The following is a 21,880-nucleotide window of genomic DNA, read 5'->3' on the forward strand; positions in this document are numbered from 1 at the left end:
GACTTTGAAAAGCAAGTGAAACAATCCATTTCTAAAAAAGTATTTAGTGGCTTCCAGTTCAGGGATAAGATGGCATAAGCTCACTTATCCCTGCTTATTCTCTCTAAATACAACTTAATTTAGATCGTCTGGAAATGATTCAACAGACAATCATAGAAGGACTCTGAAAGGTAGAAAAGGAATAGAAGGACTGGCTATGGGCCTCAGGAATTGAAGTACACCTCAGTGAGTTCCCTGTGTTTTCTTGTTATTCCTTATATATCCCTGAATGGGGCTGGAGAGCCCTGCACTTCTGAACTGCCAACAGAAATAGATGAGAGAAGGAAGGGGAGAAGGAAAAGAGAGACAGAGATACAGTGGGAGAGACAGAGGAATGAGAGTGGGAGAAAGAGAAGAAGGGAATGTCTGCTTTCCCTTTGGGAAAGGGGAAGCTCAGCTGGGACTTAGCAGTGGTCCAGTCTGCCCACAAAGCATTGCTTGCAGAGCTCTAATGAGCCAGTCCATCCTCCATCTCACTCCTGCCAGCAGTGGTGGGCCCACGTGGGCCATAGCAGCTCTATCAGCAGAACTCGGGCAGGCTAACCCATGCCCAGCTCCAAATCTCTAGCATCAGGCTGCTCTGCCCCTGCCTCTGCTCTGGCAGTGAAGTTAGCAAGTCAGGAAGACCAACCAGATCCCACATGCTAAACTGACTTAGGGTGACTGCCTGTTAAAATTGATGATACAATTAGGAAAACTAAAGAAAACAAATGTTTTAAGATATATTCAAAATATCCAGGATACAATAAAAAATTTCTCATTATACCAAGAACCAGGAAAAAAAGAATTGCATCATGAGAGAAGAGAAGTAATGCCAACATCAGGATGAATCAAATATTGAACTTATGTGATAGAAACTTTAAAACAGTTACCATTGAAACTGATTGAACAAGTACTGAATCCTTCCAGTGAGGTTGTCTACTTTTTGAAAACCTCACTGAAAGGATTCATTAGTAGAGTAGAAACACCAGAAGATAGAAATGAAATTGAGGGCAGATCAGTTGAACCTAGTCTGAATAATATAGAGACTGTAGACTGGAAAATAAATGAACACAGCTAAGGGAACTCTCATGCAAAGCAAATATCTTAAAATATTGCTGGAGTACCAGTAAGAGAGAAGAAAGAATACAGACCTAAAAAGGTATTTGAGGAAGTGGTAGCTGAAATTTCCCAAATTTGGTAGAAGATATAAACCTACAGATTCAGAAAGATGAGTGAATCCAAAATAGTATAAACCCAAAGAAATATGTACCAAGATACATCATAATCAAACCTCTAAAAACTAAAGATAAAGGAAAAAAAACCTTAAATCAACCAAAGAGAAATCACTCAATATTTATAGGGAAACAAATACCAATCAAAATGACAGTAGATCTCTCATCTCAAACCATAGAATCCAGGAAGACTTGGCACATTTTTCGAGTGCAAAAAGGAAATAATTCAGCCACAAATTCTCTATCTGATAAAGCTATCCTTCAGGAATGAATATGGAAATGAAGACATTTTCATGTAAAGGAAACCACAATTATTTGTCACTAGCATATGTTCTTTTTTTAATTGAGGCATAGTTGATTTACAATGTTGTGTTAATTACTGCTGTACGGCAAAGTGATTCAGTTATACATATGCATTCTTTTTATATGTATTTTTCCTTCATGATTTATCATAGAGTATTGAATATAGTTCTGTTTTATACAGTAGGACCTCATTGTTTATCTATTTGATGTAATAATAGTGTGCATCTGCTAACCCCAACCTCCTTCCTCACTCCATTCCTCTCCTGAACCCCCCTCCCAACCCCCTGCTTGGCCACCACCAGCCTGTTCTCTATGTCTGTGAGTCTGTTTCTGTTTCATAGATAGGTTCCTTTGTGTTGTATTTTACATTCCACATTTAAGTGATACCATATGGTATTTGTCATTCTCTTTCTGACTTACTTCACCTAGTATGCAATTTCTAGTTGCATCTGTGTTACTGCTAATGACAGTATTTACTTGCTTTTTTATGGCTGAGTAGTATTCCATTGTATGTGTATATACACTTTTTTTTATAGTATGATTCTATTAATACTTGGTTTTTTTTTTTTTTTTTTAAAAGGCAGTAGTCATATACTTAAAAAAAATTTTTTTTGGCTATCCTGTGCAGCATGTGGGATCTCAGTTCCCCAACCAGGGATCAAACTCTCTTCCACTGCGTTGAAAGCTTAGAGTCTTAACCATTGGACTGGCAGGGAAGTCTTGGTCATATGCTTTTATGTGCATGGGAAATTTCTGGAATGATATGTAAGAAACAGTTAATGGAGGTTATATCTAAGAAGGAGAACAAGGAGTGGTGGTGGGAGGTTGAGGAATTACCATACAGTTTCTTCTCTTCCTTATAGTTTGACTGTGACTGTCCTACCATTAGCATTATTATTTTTATGTTGTTTAGTCACTAAGTTGCACCTGACTCTTTTGCTACCCCATGGACTAGCCTGCCAGGTTCCTCTGTCCATGAAATATTCCAGGCAAGAACACTGGAGTTGGTTGCCATTTCCTTCTCCAGGGGATCATCTCAACTTGGGGACTAAACCTGTGTCTCCTGCACTGGCAGGCAGGTTCTTTACCACTGAGTCACCCGAGAAGTCCCATTATTTTTATGAAACCTTATTAAAGATATGATGTTGGCTATTGATTTAATATTTACTAAGAGATTTTCTTAAAATTTAGTTGTTGTTTTAATCAGGTGTAGGTGTTAGGTTTTTGTCATCTATTGAGATAAGGTTTTGTCTTATATGTCCTAAATGTATAATTTGTTATTTGAAATATTTTCCTATTGTTAAAATATTCTAGCATTTCTAGGATAAAATCTACCTGATCATATTAAAAATTACTTGTTTCATTGAAAATAACTTGCTGATATTCCTTGGGAGAATTCTGGTGTTTGATTTCATATGTGGGTTTATATGTATATATATATATTTTTAATTAATTTATGTTTTATTGGAGGATAATTGCTTTATAGAATTTTGTTGTTTTCTGTCATACCTCAACATGAATGAGCCATAGGTATACATATATCCCCTCCCTTTTGAACCTCCCTCCCATCTCCTCCCCATCCCACCCCTCTAGATTGATACAGAGCTCCTGTTTGAGTTTCCTGAGACATACAGCAAATTTCCATAGGCTATCTATTTTACATATGGTAATATAAGTTTTCATGTTACTCTTTCTATACATCTCACACTCTCCTCCCCTCTCCCCATGTCCATAAGTCTATTCTCTATGTCTGTTTCTCCACTGCTGCCCTGTAAATAAATTCTTCAGTACCATTTTCCTGGATTCCTATATATGTGTTAGAATACGGTTTTTATTTTTCTCTTTCTGACTCACTTCATTTTGTATAATAGGTTCTAGGTTCATCCACCTCATTAGATCTGACTCAAATGCGTTCCCTTTTATGGCTGAGTAATGTTCCACTGTGTATATGTACCACAACTTCTTTATCCATTCATCTGTTGATGGATAGGTTGCTTCCATGTTCTAGCTATTGTAAATAGTGCTGCAGTGAACAATGAGATACATGTGTCTTTTTCAATTTTGATTTCCTCAGGGTATATGCCTAAGAGTGGGATTGCTGGGTCATATAGTGGTTTTATTCCTAGTTTTTTTATGGTCTCCAGACCATCTTCCATAGTGGCTATATCAATTTACATTCCCACCAACAGTGCAAGAGCGTTCCCTTTTCTCCACACCCTTTCCAGCATTTATTGTTTGCAGACTTTTGGATGAGGGCCATTCTGATCAGAATGAGGTGATTTTTCATTGTGATTTTGATTTGCATTTCTGTAACAGTGAGCAATGTTGAGCATCTTTTCATGTGTTTGTTAGCTATCTGTATGTCGTCTTTGGAGAAATGTCTGTTTAGGTCTTTTCCCCACTTTTTGATTGGCTTGTTTGTTTTTCTAGAATGAGTTGTATGAGCCGCTTGTATATTTTGGAAATTAATCCTTTGCCAGTTGTTTCATTTGCTATTATTTCCTCCCATTCTGAGGGTTGTCTTTTCACCTTGCTTATAGTTTTCATTTGCTGTGCAAAAGCTTTTAAGTTTAATCAGGTCCCATTTGTTTACTTCTGTTTTTATTTCTGTTACTCTAGGAGGTGGGTCATAGAGGATCTTGCTTTGATTTATGTTGAGTGTTCTGTCTATGTTTTCCTCTAAGAGTTTTATAGTTTCTGGTCTTACATTTAGGTCTTTAATCCATTTTGAGTTTATCTTTGTGTATGGTGTTCGGAAGTGTTCTAATTTCATTCTCTTACATGTAGCTGTCCAGTTTTCCCAGAACCAGTTATTGAAGAGGCTGTCTTTGCCCCATTGTATATTCTTGCCTCCTTTGTCAAAAATAAGGTACCCATAGGCGCATGTGTTTATTTCTGGGCTTTCTATCTTGTTCCATTGGTCTATATTCTGTTTTTGTGCCCATAGCATACTGTCTTGATGACTGTAGCTTTGTAGTATAATCTGAAGTCAGGAAGGTTGATTCCTCCAGCTCCATTCTTCTTTCTCAAGACTGCTTTGGCTATTTGGGCTCTTTTGTGTTTCCATATGAATTATGAAATTTTTTATTCTAGTTCTGTGAAAAATGCCATTGGTAATTTGATAGGGATCAGATTGAATCTGTAGATTGCATTTGGTAGTATAGTCATTTTCACAATATTGAGTCTTCCTACCCAGGAACATGGAATATCTCTCTGTTTATGTCATCTTTGATTTCTTTCTTTAGTGTCTTATAATTTTCTGTGTACAGTTCTTTTTTCTCCTTAGGTAAGTTTATTCCTAGATATTTAATTCTTCTTGTTGCCATGTGGATGGGGTTGATTCCTTAATGCCTCTTTCTGATTTTTCATTGTTTGTATATAGAGATGCAAGCGATTTCTGTGTGTATATAAACCACATTTCCTTTATCTGTCTGTCAGGGGACATTTGGGTTGTTTCCATGTCTTGGCTATTGCGAATATTGCTCCTATGAACATAGGGGTACATTTATTTTTTTGAATTATAAGTTTCATCTGCCAGAAGAGGGATTGTGAATCATATAGTAATTTTAATTTTAGTTTTCTGAGAAACTTCCATACTGTTTTCCAGCTTACTTTCTCACCAACAGACTAGCACATATATCCTTAAAGAAAGAGTAAAGGAAACTCTCTAAAAAGAAAGAAAATGAAAATAGAAGAAGGCCTAGAACTTCAGAAAAGAGGGAAGAACAGTGGAATGGAAAAAAATAGGACTAAATATAATAGACTACCATCTTCTTTAAGTTTTTAGAATCTTATTTGGTTGAAGCAAAAATCATAACAAGATCTGTTGTGGTGCTCACTGTATATAGAGGAAATAATAAGACAATTGTATATTAAAAATGGGGAAAGCAACTTCAGCACTCCACTTGAAGTGGTAAAACATTTATACAGACATACTGAATATATAACTTGTACCACATATGGTATTTTCTAAGAAAATATGCAAAACTGTATGCTCAAATATAATATAAATAACTGAAGATGAAATCCTAAAATATTTCAAGCAACTTTTCAGGAAAGCTAGGAAAGGGAAACAGAGGAATGAGAAACTGAGGCAATGAACAGAAAACAAATGTTAAGATAGCAGAAGTAAGTCCTAAGGTGTCAATAATTACATAAATAGCCAAAATATACCAATTAAAATACAGAGACTGCCAGAGTAGATTAAGCAACAACAGCAAAAAATATGACACAACTGTATACTGTCTATAAGAAATTCACTTCAAACACAATGAAATGGGTATATTGAAAGTAAAAGAATGGAAAAAAATATCATGTTAAGGTTAATATTTTAAAAGTAAGAACGGCTATTTTATTTTGTTTTATTTTCATTTATTTTTATTAGTTGGAGGCTAATTACTTTACAATATTGTAGTGGTTTTTGCCATACATTGACATGAATCAGCCATGGATTTACATGTGTTCCCCATCCCGATCCCCCCCTCCCACCTCCCTCCCCATCCCATCCCTCTGGGTCATCCCAGTGCACCAGCCCTGAGCACTTGTCTCATGCATCCAACCTGGGCTGGTGATCTGTTTCACCGTTGATAGTATACTTGTTTCAATGCTGTTCTCTCAGAACATCCCACCCTTGCTTTCTCCCACAGAGTCCCAAAGTCTGAAGAACGGCTATTTTAATACCAGAAAAAGTAGATTAAAGAGATAAGGAAAATCACTAGGGACAATAGCTGACATGTAATAATAAAAGAAGTAATCCACCAAATTGACAGCAAATCTAAATGTGTATACACCAAATAAAAGAGTTTCAAACCCAATGAAATAAAATCAAATAGAACTGAATGGAGTTGAAATTCATAATAATAGTTGAGGACTTCATCACCTCACTGTCATCAATTGATGGAACTAAATACAGAAATTTAGAAAAGATGTAGAAAAACTGAACAACTCTATCAGCTAACAAGAGCTATTTGACATATATAGTATACTCTACAACTGCAGACTATTCATTCTTTTCGAGTATTTGTGTAACCTTCACCAAGATAGACCATACTCAGAGTTGTAAAACAAACATCAGCATGTTTGAAAGAATTTAATTCATGAAGTATGCTCTATGACAATATTGGAATAAAACTAGAATTCAATAATAGAGAAGAGAATCTACAAATAATTTATAGTTCACAGATGCTAAATAGATAGCAATCAATGCTCCAAAAGTGAAGTCTCAGCGAAAAAATATACATAAAACTGAATGAAAATAAAAACAGAGCTTATCAGAATTTGTGGAATACAGCTAAAGCAGTGCTGAGAGGGAAATTTATACTACTAATATTTAAACTAGAAAACAGGAAAGGTAGCAAATGAATATTCAAAGTTCCTACCACTGCAAGCCAGAAAAAGAAGAACAAAATAAACCCAAACAACTCTAAGTAAGGAAATAATAAATACAGAGCAGAAATAAATAAAATTGAAAATAGAAGCTGAAGAGAAAATCAATAAGATTAAAAGCTTTTTCTTTGGGAAAAAATTAATAAAATTGATAAAGATAAAAGAGAAAGGTACAAATCAACAAGATCAGAAATGAAACAAGAGATATCACTATGGATTCTGAAGTCATTAAAAAGTTGAGAGGAATAGTATAATTTCATATTCAAAAATTGGATAGCTTAGAGAAAATGGCCCAGTTCCTCAAAAACTGTAAACTACCAAACTCATCCAAGATGAAATAAATAACATGAATAATCTTAAATCAATTGAATTTGTAATTTAAAAACTCTTGAAAAAGAAATTTCCATACTCACGATAGTATGGAAATACTATTTCACTGGAGATTTTTACTGAGTAGTTAAAGAATTAACACTAATTTTACTTCATCTCTTGCTGAAAAGGGAGTATTTTTCAGCTAATTTATGAGGCCAATATTACTTTGATACCCCAAACTGAAAATATAATTAAAAAAAGAAAAGAAAAAAGCAAATAAAACCCTCCAAAACAAAACTGAAGGCCACTATCTCACAGGTGTGTTGTCTTGTATCCTGAGACTTTACTGAAGAAACAAAAGTTTATTACATTTATGTATGCTAACTATGAATAATGTGGAAGCCAAAATTAAAAACACAATACCTTTTTAATAACTCCAAAGAAAATGAAATAATTAAATATGAACTTACCAAAACATGTACAGGTTCTGCATGCTGAAATAAATAAAATGTTAATGAAAAAAATCAAAGAAGATTTAAACAGATGAAATAGACACTGACTCATGGTTTGGAAGACTAAATATAATAAAGGTCTCAATTCTCCCAAAATTGAGCTTTAGGTTTATTGAAATTCCTGTGAAGTTATCATCAAGGGTTTTTATTGACATTGACAAGTTTATTATAAAATTTTGTGGAGAAGCACAAGTACTAGATTAAGTAAAACATTCTTTTCAAAAAGGAATAAGGTAGAAAGTACCACTCTGCTGGTGTAAACTCTTACAATACAGGTATATAAACTGCTAGAGGAGAACATAGGCAAAACACTCTCTGACATAAATCACAGCAGGATCCTCTATGACCCACCTCCCAGAATATTGGAAATAAAAGCAAGAATAAACAAATAGGACCTAATTAAACTTAAAAGCTTTTGCACAACAAAGGAAACTATAAGCAAGGTGAAAAGACAGCTTTCAGAATGGGAGAAAGTAATAGCAAACAAAGCACAGAGAAAGAATTAATCTTAAAAATATACAAGCAACTCCCGCAGCTCAATTCCAGAAAAATAAATGACCCAATCAAAAAATGGGCCAAAGAACTAAACAGACATTTCTCCAAAGAAGACATAGAGATGGCTAACAAACACATAAAAAGATGCTTCAACATCACTCATTATTAGAGAAATGCAAGTTAAAACCACAATGAGGTACCATTTCACGCCAGTCAGAATGGCTGCTATCCAAAAGTCTACAAGCAGTAAATGCTGCAGAGGGTGTGGAGAAAAGGGAACCCTCTTACACTGTTGGTGGGAATGCAAACTAGTACAGCCGCTATGGAGAACAGTGTGGGGATTCCTTAAAAAACTGGAATTAGAACTGCCATATGACCCAGCAATCCCACTTCTGGGCATACACACCAAGGACACCAGAACTGAAAGAGACACGTGTACCGCAGTCTTCATCACAGCACTGTTTATAATAGCCAGGACATGGAAGCAACCTAGATGCCCATCAGCAGACGAATGGATAAGAAAGCTGTGGTACATATACACAATGGAATATTACTCAGCTATTAAAAAGAATACATTTGAATAAGTTCTAATGAGGTGGATGAAACTGGAGCCCATTATACAGAGTGAAGTAAGCCAGAAAGATAAAGACTAATACAGTATACGAACGCATATATGTGGAATTTAGAAAGATGGTAATGATAACCCTATATGCAAGACAGAAAAAGAGACATAGATGTATAGAACAGACTTTTGGACTCTGTGGGAGAAGGCAAGGGGGGGATGTTCTGAGAGAATAGCATTGAAACATGCATATTATCAAGTGTGAAACAGATCACCAAGTCCAGGTTTGATGCATGAGACAAGTGCTCAGGGCTGGTGCAGTAGGATGGCCCAGAGTGATGGGATGGGGAGGGATGGGGAACACATGTAAACCCATGGCTGATTCATGTCAATGTATGGCAAAAACCACTACAATATTGTAAAGTAATTAGCCTCCAACTAATATAAATAAATGAAAAAAAAAGAACTTCACTTTTTCTTGAATTAAAAAAATATATAGGTATAGTAATCACAACAGTGTTGTATTATTGGAGACACAGAGATAATAAATTGATGGAACAGAATGGAGAACCCAGAAATATACCCTCACAGATATGCCTAACTGATACTGTGTAGAGGTGCAAAAACATTGCAATGGAGGAAGGACCGTCTTTTTTTTTTTAAAAAAAAAAAAACAAAACTTTGTGGGATCAATTGCACATCCATAGACAATAAAAATAAACATCAACCTAAATCTCACAGCTTATGCAAAATCTACTCAAAGCAGACCACAGACTTAAATGTAAAACATAAACTATAAATCTAAGAGAAAAGTTGTAGGATAAAATTGTAAGAATCTAGGGCTAGGTAATAAGTTCATAGTATTTACATTAAAGGCATGAACTGCAGTATTCTTGCCTAGAAAATCCCATGGACGGAGGAGCTTGGTGCAGGCTACTGTCCATGGGGTCGCAAAGAGCCAGGAATGACTGAGCGACTTCCCTTTCCTTTCATGAACTATATAAAAAGAAAAAATGATAAAGTAGACTTTCTCTTATGTGAAAGGTCTTGTTAAGAGGATGAAAAGACAAGCTACAGAGTGGGAGAAAATAATTGTAGGCCATATATCTGATAAGGGATTTTCATCTAGAATATATAAAAACTCTAAAAAGTCAGCAGTAGAACCAAAACCAATCCAGTTAAGAAATGGGCAAAAGACCTAAACAGACTTTTACTGAAGACTACAGGTAGCAAATAAGTGGATGAAAAAGTGTTTAAAATCATTAACTACTAGGCAATGCAAAATAAAACTGCAGCAAGTTTTTGCTCTATCTTTATCAGAATTACTAAAATAAAAAAACATCAACAGCAAAAGTTGGAGGAAATGTAGAGAAATCAAATCATTCATACAGTTGCTGGTGGGACTGTGAAATGGTGCAGCTACTCTGGAAAACAGTTTGTCTGTTTCTTATACAGCTAAATTACAATTCTCATGTGACTCAGCAGTTGTACCCAGGCAGCATTTATCCCAGTGAAATGAAACCTTATGTTCATAGGAAAAACTAGTACATGAGTGTTCGTAGTTGACTATTTGTAATAGCTAAAAACTGGAAACAACCCAATGTCCTTTGATAGGTGAATGGTTAAGCAAACTGGTGTATCCTTACCATGGAATACTACTTCTCAATAAAAGGAATAAATTATTGGTAAACGTTAACAACTTGGCTGGGTCCTCAGAGAATCATACTGAGTGGAAAAAACCAATGTCAAAGGTTATGTACTTGATGACTACGCGTAGGTAATGTTTGTGAAATGACAGAATTGTGGAAATGGAGAGTAGATTTGTGATTGCCAGGTGTTAGGGATGAGGGCAAATGCAAGAGATAAGTGGCTGCAGTTACAGACATGCAATCTTTGTGGCCTTGGAATTTTTCTGTAACTTCACTTTGGTGGTGGTCATGATACAATTTCATAGAACTAAGCGCGCATACACACTCGAGTGAGCACACATAAAACTGGTGACATCTGAGTAAGTTCAGTGGGTTATATCAAGGTCAATTTCCTGGTTGTAATATTGTACTGTAGTTATTATGGTAGATGTTACCATTAGAGAAAGCTGGACAAAGAATGTAAGGGATCTCTTCATATTATGTTTTACAACTTCATGGAAACCTCAATCATCTTATTAAATGTCAAAAAAAAGCATTTAGGCATTTAGAATAGTGCCTGACCAGTATCATCATCAATATATATTTTTTTTATTATCATCATCATGTCATTTCTTGTTGTTCAGTTACTAAGCCATGTCTGACTCTTTGAGACCCTGTGGACTGCAGCACACCAGGCTCCCTTGTCCTTCACTATCTCCTGGAGTTTGCTCAGATTCGTGTCCATTGAGTTGATGATTCTATCTAACCATCCCATCCTTTGCTGCCCCCTTCTCCTCCTGCCCTCAGTCTTTCTCAGCATTAGGGTCTTTTCCAATGAGTCAACTCTTTGCATCAGGTGACCAAAGCATTGAAGCTTCAGCATCAGTCCTTCCAATGAATATTCAGGCTTACTTTCCTTTAGGATGGACTGGTTTGATCTCCTCACTATCCACAGGACTCTCAAGAGTCTTCTCCAGCACCACAGTTTGAAAGCATCAATTCTTTGTCATTCAGTGTTCTTTATGGTCCAGCTATCATATCTGTACATGATTACTAGAGAACCCATAACTTTGAATATATAGACCTTTGTTGCCGAAGTGATGTCTCTGCTTTTTAATATGCTGTCTAGGTTGGTCATAGCTTTTCTTCCAAGCAGCAAGCCTCTTTTAATTTCATGGGTTCAGTGATTTTGGAGCCCAACAAAATAAAATCTGTCACTGCTTCTACTTTCCCCTCCTTTATTTGCCATGAAGTGACAGCATTGGATGCCATGATCTTAGTTTTTTAAATGTTGACTTTCAAGTGAGCTTCATCACTCTCCTCTTTCACTCTTAAGAGATTCTTAGTTTCTCTTTACTTTCTGCTTTTAGAGTGGTGTCATCTTCATATCTGAAGTTTTTAATATTTCTCCCGTCGATCTTGATTTTAGCTTGTGATTCATCTAGCCTGGCATTTTTTATGATGTACTGTGCATGTAAGTTAAAATAAGCAGGCTGACAGTATAGAGCCCTTGTCTTATTCCTTTCCTAATTTTGAACCAGTCCATTGTTCCACTTTCTGGTTCTAACTGTTGCTTCTGGACCTGCGTACAGGTTTCCCAGGAGAGAGGTAAGGTGGTCTGGTATTCCCATCTCTTTAAGACTTTTCCACAATTTGTTGTGATCAACACAATCAAAGGCTTTAGCATATTCAGTGAAGCAGACATAAATATTTTTTTTTTGTAATTACCTTGCTTTCTCCATAATCCAATTAATGCTGGCAGTTTGGTCTCTGGTTCCTCTGCCTTTTCTAAACCCAGCTTGTATATCTGGAATTTCTTGGTTCCAGTACCATTGAATCCTCGCTTGAAGGATTTTAAGCATAACTTCACTGGCATGTGAAATGAGTGCAATTGTACTGTAGTTTGAAGATTCTTTGGCTTTGCTTTGGAATGAAAACTGACCTTTTCCAGTCCTGTGGCCACTGCTGAGTTTTCCAAATTTACTGTCATATTGAGTGCAGCACTCTAACAGCATCATCTTTTAGGATTTTAAATAGCTCAGCTGGAATTCCATCACCTCCACTAACTTTGTTCCTGTGATGCTTCCTAAGGCCCACTTGACTTTACACTCCAGGATGTCTGGATCTAGATGAGTGATCACACCATCACGGTTATCTGAGTCATTAAGAACTTTTCTGTACGATTCTTCTGTGTATTCTTGCCATCTGTTCTTAATCTCCTCTGCTTCTGTTAGGTCCTTACTGTTTCTCTCCTTGGTCATGTGCATCCTTGCATGAAATATTCCCTTGATATTGCCAGTTTTCTTGAAGAGATCTCTAGTCTTTCCCATTCTGTTGTTTTCCTCTATATCTTTGCATTGTTCACTTAAGAAGACTTTCTTATCTCCTTGCTATTCTTTGGAACTCTGCATTCAGATGGGTATATCTTTCCTTTTCTCCTTTGCCTTTCAATTCTCTTCTTTCCTCAGAAACTTGTAAAGCCTTGTTAGACAACCACTCTGCCTTCTTGCATTTCTTTTCCTTTGGGATGATTTTGGTCACTGCTTCCTGTAAAATGTTAGAAACCTTCATCCATAGCTCTTCAGGCACTCTGCCAGATCTAATCCCTTGAGTCTATTCATCACTCCCCTGTATAATTATAAGGTATTTGATTTAGGTTATACCTGAAAGGCCTAGTGGTTTTCCCTATGTTTTTCAATTTAAGCCTGAATTTTGCAATGTGGAGCTCATGACTTGAGCCACAGTCAGCTCCTGGTCTTGTTTTTACTGACTGTATAGAGCTTTCCATCGTCGACTGCAAAGGACATAATCCAGTTCAGTTCAGTCACTCAATCCTGTCTGACTCTTTGTGACCCCATGGACGGCAGCACGCCAGGCCTCCCTGTCCATCACCAACTCTTGGAGCCTGCTCAAACTCATGTCCATCGTGTTGGTGATGCCATCTAACCATCTCATTCTCTGTCGTCCCATTCTCCTCCCACTTTCCTAGCATCAGGGTCTTTTCCAGTGATTCAATTCTTTGCATCAGGTGGCCAAAGTAATGGAGTTTCAGCTTCAGCATCAGTCCTTGCAATGAATATTCAGAACTGATTTCCTTTAGGACTGATTGGTTGGATCTTCTTGCAGTCTAAGGGACTCTCAAGAGTCTTCTCCAACACCATGGTTCAAAAGCCTCAATTCTTCAGTGCTCTGCTTTCTTTATAGTCCAACTCTCACATCTATATATGACTGCTGGAAAAACCATAGCTTTGACTAGACGGACCTTTTTTGGCAACATAATGTCTCTGCTTTTTAATATGTTGTCTAAGTTGGTCATAACTTTTCTTCCAAGAAGCAAGCGTCTTTTAATTTCATGGCTGCAGTCACCATCTGTAGTGATTTTGGAGCCCCCCAAAATAACATTGTTTCCATAGTTTCCCCATCTATTTGCCATGTAGTGATGGAACTGGATGCCATAATCTTAGTTTTCTGAATGTTGAGTTTTAAGCCAACTTTTTTACTCTCCTCTTTCATATAATCAGACATAATCAATCTGATTTTAATATTGATCATTTGGTGATGTCCATGTGTAGAGTCATCTCTTGGGTTTTTAGAAAAGTGTGTTTGCTGTGACCAGAACGTTCTCTTAACAAAACTCTCTTAGCCTTTGCCCTGATTCATTTTGTGCTCCAAGACCAAACCTGCCTATTATTCCTGGTGTCTCTTGACTGCCTGCTTTTGCATTCCAGTCCCCTATGATGCAATGGATATCTTTTTTGGTGTTAATTCTAGAAGGTCTTATAGGTGTTCATAGCACTGGTCAACTTCAGATTCTTTGGCATCCATGTTTGAGGCATAGACTTGGATTACTGTGATGTTGAATGGTTTGCCTCGGGAACACAGTGCTACGTAGGTTAGAAATTCCAGTGCAGCTTTTAGACTGAGGACAGACTTCTGTAGCTCTGTCTGAACAACAACTTCATAAACAGATTCCCTTAGTCTTCATCCAGACCCTAATGATGACAGTGATGTTGCTCAGAAGAAGAGGCAAGTTGAGAATGTATGTTCTTGGAATAATGCTGTTGTACCCAGTACCTAACTTAACTTTTTTATAAAATGAAAGTTTATTTTTATTTAAAATTTTGACCTTGTAAAAATAATTGCATCAGAGATACCAAATTAAAATTTCACACATTCCAATGTTTTGTTTTCTACATAATTTAAGAGACCATTGCATTTACAAGAACTGTTTATGTTTTTAGGCACACAATCTATAAAGATATAATTTTCTGATATTGACAACTGTAAGGGTTGGGGACAAAAGTGTAAAAAAAAAGCTCTCCTTTTGTATGTTATTGAAGTTATGCTGGTATAAATTCAAATTAAGTGTTGTAACTTAGGATGGTAAATGTAATTCCCATGATAACTACAAAGAAAATTTTTATAGAATATACTCAAAAGAAAATAAAAGAATGTGACCATTTCACTACAAGAAGCCACTAAGCACAAAAGAAGACAATCATGCAGGAAATGAGGGACAAAGATGTTTTAAAGTATATAACATATACAGGAAACAAATAGCAAAATGACAGAATATGTCCTTCCTTTCCAGTAATTACTTCAATTGCAAATGACTAAACTTTTCAATGGAAAGATAGAGATTGACAGAATAGATTAAGGGAGAAAAAGAAAAAAAGCGTGATCCAAGTAAGTATATGCTGTCTACAAAAGCTTTACTTTAGATCCAAAAACACAAATAGTGGTCGAAAAATATGTTCATCCAAATAGTAACTGAGAGAGAGCCAGGGTAGTTAATACTAACATCAGTCAAAATAGACTTTAAATTCAAATAGAAACAGAGAAAGGCATTATAAATTAATAAAAGTTTCAGTACAAGAAGATACGACAATTATAAATATTTATGTACCTAATGACAGACCATCATTATATATAAGGCAGTTTTGCAATAGTAGTTGGAGACGTCAATATTCTACTCTCAATAATAGAACAACTAGAGAGAGTATAAGTAGGGAAATAGAAGACTTAACACAATAAACCAATGAGATCTAACAAGTCATGTTCAGAATACTCAACAATAGCACATACATTGTTTTCAGATGTATGAAGGACATTTTTCAGGATAGAACATTTGTTGGGCTGTAAATTAAATGTCAGTAGATTTAAAAAGATAGATGATATCATGCAAAATGTTTTTTTTTTTCCTACTACAGGAGAAGTTAGATATCAGTAATAGAAGGAAAACTAAAAAAGTCACAAATGTGTGAAAATTAAACAACACACTCAAGCAGCCAATGGATCAAAACAGAAATCAGAAGGGAAATTAGAATATTTGTGTGAATGAAAATAAAAACACAACATACCAAAACTTATGGGATGCAGTGAAAGCAATACTAAGGGTGAAAAATGTAGCTATAAATGCTTGCATTAAGAAAAAAAATCTCAAATCAACAACTTAACTTTACAGATTAAGAAACTAAAAAAGGAAAACTAAATTCAAACCTAGCATAAGGAAGAAAACAAAGAATAGAACAGAGATAAACAAAAGACTAGAAAAATGATAAGAGAAAATCAATGAAATCAAAATTTGGTTCTTTGAAAAGCTCAACAAAATTGACAAACCTTTAACTAGGTGGATTAAGAAAAAAAATGAAAAATTTAATTACTAAGATGAGAAAGTGGAGATATTCCTACCAATTCTATAGAAACATAAAGGATTATAAGGGTTTATAAGTAAGTACTATAAACAATTGTGTGCTAACAAATTGATCACCTAGATGAAATGATGGACCTGATGACTTCACTGGTGAAGCTGTATTTGTGCTATAAGTCTCAGTTTCTGGTATTCTGCAGCTGGGGCAACAGGGTCTGCACCAGGCCAGTTGCATCAAAACTTTGGGCTCTGTTCTGTATTATTTTCTCTAACCCTGGTTCTCCAGTATTCCTGGCCATTTGTTTATACTTAAACCAGCCTGAGATGTTCTTACTGATTTAGCTAAAAGGTTTGACTGATACCTTAGATGTGGATAACAGAAATTATAGTGATATGTGATATGGAGAAAAGAAAATGTTTTTTAGTAACTAATTTCACAACTCTATAAAGAAACAGCCAAAAAAAAAATAACTTTGTGTAATATTTGAAAGCATAAAGATTCCTCAGCATATGTAAAGTATTCTGACTGTATATAGTGCTTCTTCATGCTTTTAATTTCTTCTTTGTAGGATCTAAGAGCTGAAGGGACTCAGCTATCACCTGGTCTGGTCTATTCCTTTCACACAAGACATTCTCTTTAGGGTTCCTTCCTTCCTTCTTTTATTCATTCAGTAAGTAAATAACACGTTATTGCTAACACAGTTGGGTGTTGTGTCCAGAAATACAGAGTGAGTATGACAGAATTCTTAATGGAACTCACAGTCACATTGTAAAGAGACAAGTAAAGAGGCAATTTGAAAAGTGTGTGAAAAGTAGGGGACTTAGCCTGGGCCAGAGTGGGTGTTATGAAAAGAAGGCTTCCTGGAGGGGTTAAGGAATATGTTGATATCTAAATGTTTGAATAGAACTTGGTTAAAAAAAAAAAAAAAAAGATGAGAAGAATTTCCCAAGCAGAAAAAAATGAAGGCAAAGATGAGAGGCTATGAAGAAGCTAGTGCTGGGAGGACGTGGGAGAGTTTAGTCAAGGCTGGGGGATGGTGGAAGACCAGTGAGCCTTCCCATGAGGGGCCTCTTCTATGACGTCAGGCAGTTTGGGCTTTATCTGGAGGCAATGAGGGAACAGTTGAAGAGTTCTAAGGAAAAAAGTCATTCAGTGAGATCTGCATTGTAGGAAGGTGATGTGCTGAAATTTGGAGACCAAATGGGAGGGGGAACAAATGTGGAGTCAAGAAGGATGCTGCTGTTCAGTCAGTGACAATGCCCACTGGGGACCACATTTGTGTGAACACTCACCAAAAATCTCCCTCTGGGCATTGACCCTCCTTGAACTTGGCAGAGCTGAGTTTTCAGTAGTCAGCTTGAAGTCATTATGATCAGGGCTGCCCAGTGACCCCCAGGACCTGCGCTCTCCCTGACCCATACCTCCTCTCCAGTGGTCTGCTCTGGGAGGTACAGGTACCACTGCAGCAAGGCTGTCTCCTTCTGAGTTGTCCAGCTCTGATGAAAAGGTGGCTTAATTCAAAGGCAAGGACAGCCCTGTGCTCAGGTCCATCTCTTATTTTATCAAGTCACAGTGACCAAAGAGTTGACTATGTTGCTTAGGTGTATTCCATTTTTTGTAGCCTGTGCAATTTCTCACAAAATCCTCTCTCTCCATTCCCAGACCTCCCCATCCTAATCCTAGTTTTCAATTTGCTTGTTTTCCACTGCCTGCTATTTGAACCTATATAACCTCACCCTTTGAAGAAAAATTTGCACCTTTTTTTTTTTTTGTAAATGTTTGTTGTTAATGATTTATGAACATTAGAAAGCTGCAAAATAATTTTTTGAAAGATACAGAATTTACATTTATCCCATTTCCTAATTTTAAGAATTGAGTCCTCCTTTCTTAGAATAACAAAGAAATAAAGAGTTGGACATGACTTAGCAAGTGAACAATAAAAACAAAAATTTCCTCCTACAATGAGTCCTTTTATAATAAAAAGTACAAACTTATTGTTCAAAACATATTCAAAGAATCATTCTGATATTTTGTAGTTGATCTTAAATATCTTTTATTCTGTTATATTCAGGAAAAGCAAGCTGACAGATTTAGGAAAGTATAAAGAAGAATTGTAAAATCAAATATACCAAATAATATTTTAATGAATTACATGTATCTATATTTCTATACCAAATTTTTTTCTTTTTACATACAAACATCATATGATTTTGCATTCTACTCTTTTTCCTCTTCAGTCCTTTTCTACTTAGTTATCAATAGCATGAAATATGATTTTAAATACTAGCATAATGGTTTAAATTTTTATATATAAATGTAAATTGAAAATGACTCATAATCTCTCCATCCAGATAATGTTGATCGGCATTAAAAATGCATAAAACTTACATGGTTAGAAAGTTCAAACAAAACACTACAGAAATATAAGAAAATGAGAAACAGAAGCTCACTTCCACCCTTTTGCACTCTGGACCTTTTCCCCAAAGTTAAACACAGTTACAATTTCTTGTCATTTTTTTCCAGAAAAAAAATGTACTTTTGGTTGATATATGTATCTATTTGTAGTTTTATTTTTTATTTACACTACAGGCTATGTTCCCCACCCTAGTCTGTACTTTGTCTTTATTAAGAATCATTCTTGGCGATCTTTGTGCAACATTTTTAAAGTGGTATATCCCTTGCTCTGTACATGTCTCCATTTCCAGATCTGTTTTTCAGTCTTGTCTGTGAAATAACTGGCTCTTCTGCTGAGTTCTTAGATGTGAGATCAGTAGCTGTGTTGCTCCTGTGTCTCCAGGTCTCACCAGCCCACATTTCTCCAGCTCTTATCTCCTACCTGCATACTCCTTGGACCACTGACCCTCCATATCCTTAATCTCCCCAGTAATTGAGAAGGCCCCAGAGAGTCTCACACAGGCTCACAGCAGTCTTCTTTAGCCTCTATTTCCAGTGCCTGAAGTCCTTTGAAATCAGTGGTGCTGTTGCCCCAAGGCTGATGCTCTGAGAGACAGTCTCTCCTTTATCCAGGGCACTGTGTCCCATTGTCTTCCAGGCTGGAGAACTTAAATCAGTTTGCTTGGAGCTGCCATGGATTTGCACACATATGTGGACACAGATGTGGATGTGAGTGTACTCAAAAATAATAACACACAGTCTCTCGCAAGGGTTAGTCCTCTCAGCTGCTGAATTATATAGAGCGACTGTCATTCTGACATGTAATCACCCATGTTTTTGGTCACTCGTATATTTGCTTATGGTGTCCTGTAATCGCATGAACACTTGTCTGGAGTGGAGGGAGCCTTTGTTTTGACGGCAGATGATTATACCTTTTGAGTTCCTGTGTTTTCCATGGAGGGACAGCGAATTCTCACAGTGGTAGCTGAATAGGAACACAGTGCACTTTGATGAAGTAAAAGGTTAGTTATTTCATCTAAACCAGGATGTCTGTCTCAAGGCAGAAAAACATTTAAAAAAGTACATTGACAAAAAGGGGAAGAAGAAGAATGAGGAGAAGGGGAATGAATAAAAAAAGGAGGGAGCAAAGAAAAGTGGGAAGAATGGAAGTAGGAAAAGTCCATCTCCATTAGCCCACATCCGTTTTAGCCATTTGAAAAATTATTCACATCTTCTGTCCTCAGATTGAGGGTCAACAGGGTCATTATCTTTGCATTCAGAGCTTTTATGGTGCTGCTCTTGCTGCCACCTTCGCTGTCACGCTGCCTCCTCCTCATTATTGCTTCTACTCTGGTCATTATTTGTGTTGCCATTCCAGATTCATGCTACATGAATCAAGTAATCCCAAAATTTGTTTGAGTTGCACATTGTGAAACATGCATTTGGAATGATTTCCTGAGAAAGCCTGCGTGCAGAATACAAATATTTTGAATGGACTTATCTTAGAGTTGTACTGCTTTTTTTCCTTGTCATTTTAAAACCCTTAATATGAATAAATTGTTTGTACAGTGGGACTTTTTTTTAATCCTTAGATAAGAAATACATGGTTTGAAAGCGGAGAATAAAAACATGAATGATAATGTATGCAGTGCCCAAGAGAAAGTCCTTGCTGTTGCTCCTGAGCAGGCGTTATAATCGGCTATTTGGTGTGTTTATTTCAGGCTGCAGATAGTGGATAAAAGTGGCTGGTTGGTTGCCAGCACATGACTTACTTGCCAAATGGAGTGTTTAGTACTTGTTACATTTGATTTATATCACAAGTTCTTCCCATTAACAGTCTACTGGTGATAACCTACTTGGCTTTTCATGTGGTTACTTTGAAACAGCCACTTGGCAGCATTGGGCATATCGCACGAAGTCTAATGCTGAATAAAGGAGTGAGTGGATGACTGCATGGGTTCTGCCATATACTGATACGGTGCTCAGTGCTCCCCCAGGATGTGTCTGTCCATTGAATGGATTCTGCATATACTTTTCTCTGATTCACTGCCCCAAGATTAGGTTTGTGGACACAAGACTTAAAGGGCTAGTGAAAGGGATAGAAATAGAAATAATAGTGCTTATATGTCTGAAGGGCTTGCATTTGCATGGAAGGAGATATTCTGCTCATCTCTATTGCCGTTTAAACACAAAGTTGAATTACATGGAAGAAAGACGGTCTCGTCAAAATGGCCTTGATTCTAAACAGTGTAACCTCCTAATACCAACAAGTTCCATAATCTTGGGTCTTTTTTTGTTTTTTCCCCCACAGATCCACTGTACTGGATATGTAATGAACTGCGTATTAAATATGGTGATTTTTACTTTCAGATTGAGAATTTACAAGAACAACTTAGGGATAAAGACAAGCAACTGACCAATCTGAAAGACAGAGTGAAGTCCTTGCAGACTGATTCCAGTAACACAGACACTGCGCTGGCGACTCTCGAGGAGGCTTTGTCAGAGAAGGTGAGCTTGGACTAAACATTAGCTGTGGTATGGTTCAGGGAAATGTGGTTGGGAGTAAATGGTCCAAATGCATTTGAATGTGCTTGTTTTTCTCCGTGTACTCACACCAATCCTAGTACCAGCCGGGCCTTCCCTTCCCATGTAATCTTCAGCAGTAGACTCAGCATGCTGAAGCCATTGGCGTCTTTTTGAAATACATACTTGATCACTTCACCCTTGGCACTGCTTAAAAACCTCCACTGCCTTGCCATTGTTTTTAGGATGATGGAAACTGAAATCTTTAACCTTGGCCTTAGGGTCCATCCTGTCATGTTCTCTGGCTCTCACCTGATTAGCCACTTCTCTGCCTGCCTCCTCTACCTTCCTCCCTCCTTCCATCCCGTCCATTCATTTTTCCTTCCTCCTTTTCCAGCCTTATCCCCATCTCTCTTCCCTCAGACTTTGTGCTCTAGCCATTGCTGACCTTCTAGATTCTTAAGTGCACCATTATTTCCTCCTGCCTCAGACCCTTTGCACATGTTATTGTTGAGCCTGGAATGTTCTTTATTCCCTGCAGATTTAATTCTTCTTCTTCTGAGAGCTGAGAAGCTGTATTGCACAGAGTCAAGAGTGGATATTGGAGCCAGACTTGTAGGTTTCAAATCTTAGGTCTGACAGTTAATACTTTGGATAAGTTATTTAACCTCTCACTTTCTCAGTTTCCTCATTTGTAAATGAGGATAATAATAGTACCTACTTTAGTGGATTATATTGAGGAGAAAATGCTTTAATATATGGAACGTGTTTAGGATAATAGGTGTATATTAATTTATAACTATTATTATTATCAATCACTTCCTTGGGGAAGCCTCTTAGGTAAAATCCTCTACCATGTTTT

General features: G+C 36.7%; 1 protein-coding gene across 1 annotated transcript in view; it reads left to right on the forward strand.

Annotated features, from left to right (window-relative positions):
* The window catches only part of ERC2 (ELKS/RAB6-interacting/CAST family member 2), a 981,757-nt gene that overhangs the window by 434,231 nt on the left and 525,646 nt on the right, over window positions 1-21,880 (forward strand). Inside the window, exon 10 of the mRNA XM_043885488.1 lies at window positions 20,866-21,003. Coding sequence (XP_043741423.1) covers window positions 20,866-21,003 — 138 coding nt within the window. The remainder of the gene's footprint in view (window positions 1-20,865; window positions 21,004-21,880) is intronic.

The sequence above is a fragment of the Cervus elaphus genome, chromosome 24 (assembly GCF_910594005.1).
Source record: "Cervus elaphus chromosome 24, mCerEla1.1, whole genome shotgun sequence".
Lineage (NCBI taxonomy): Eukaryota > Metazoa > Chordata > Mammalia > Artiodactyla > Cervidae > Cervus > Cervus elaphus.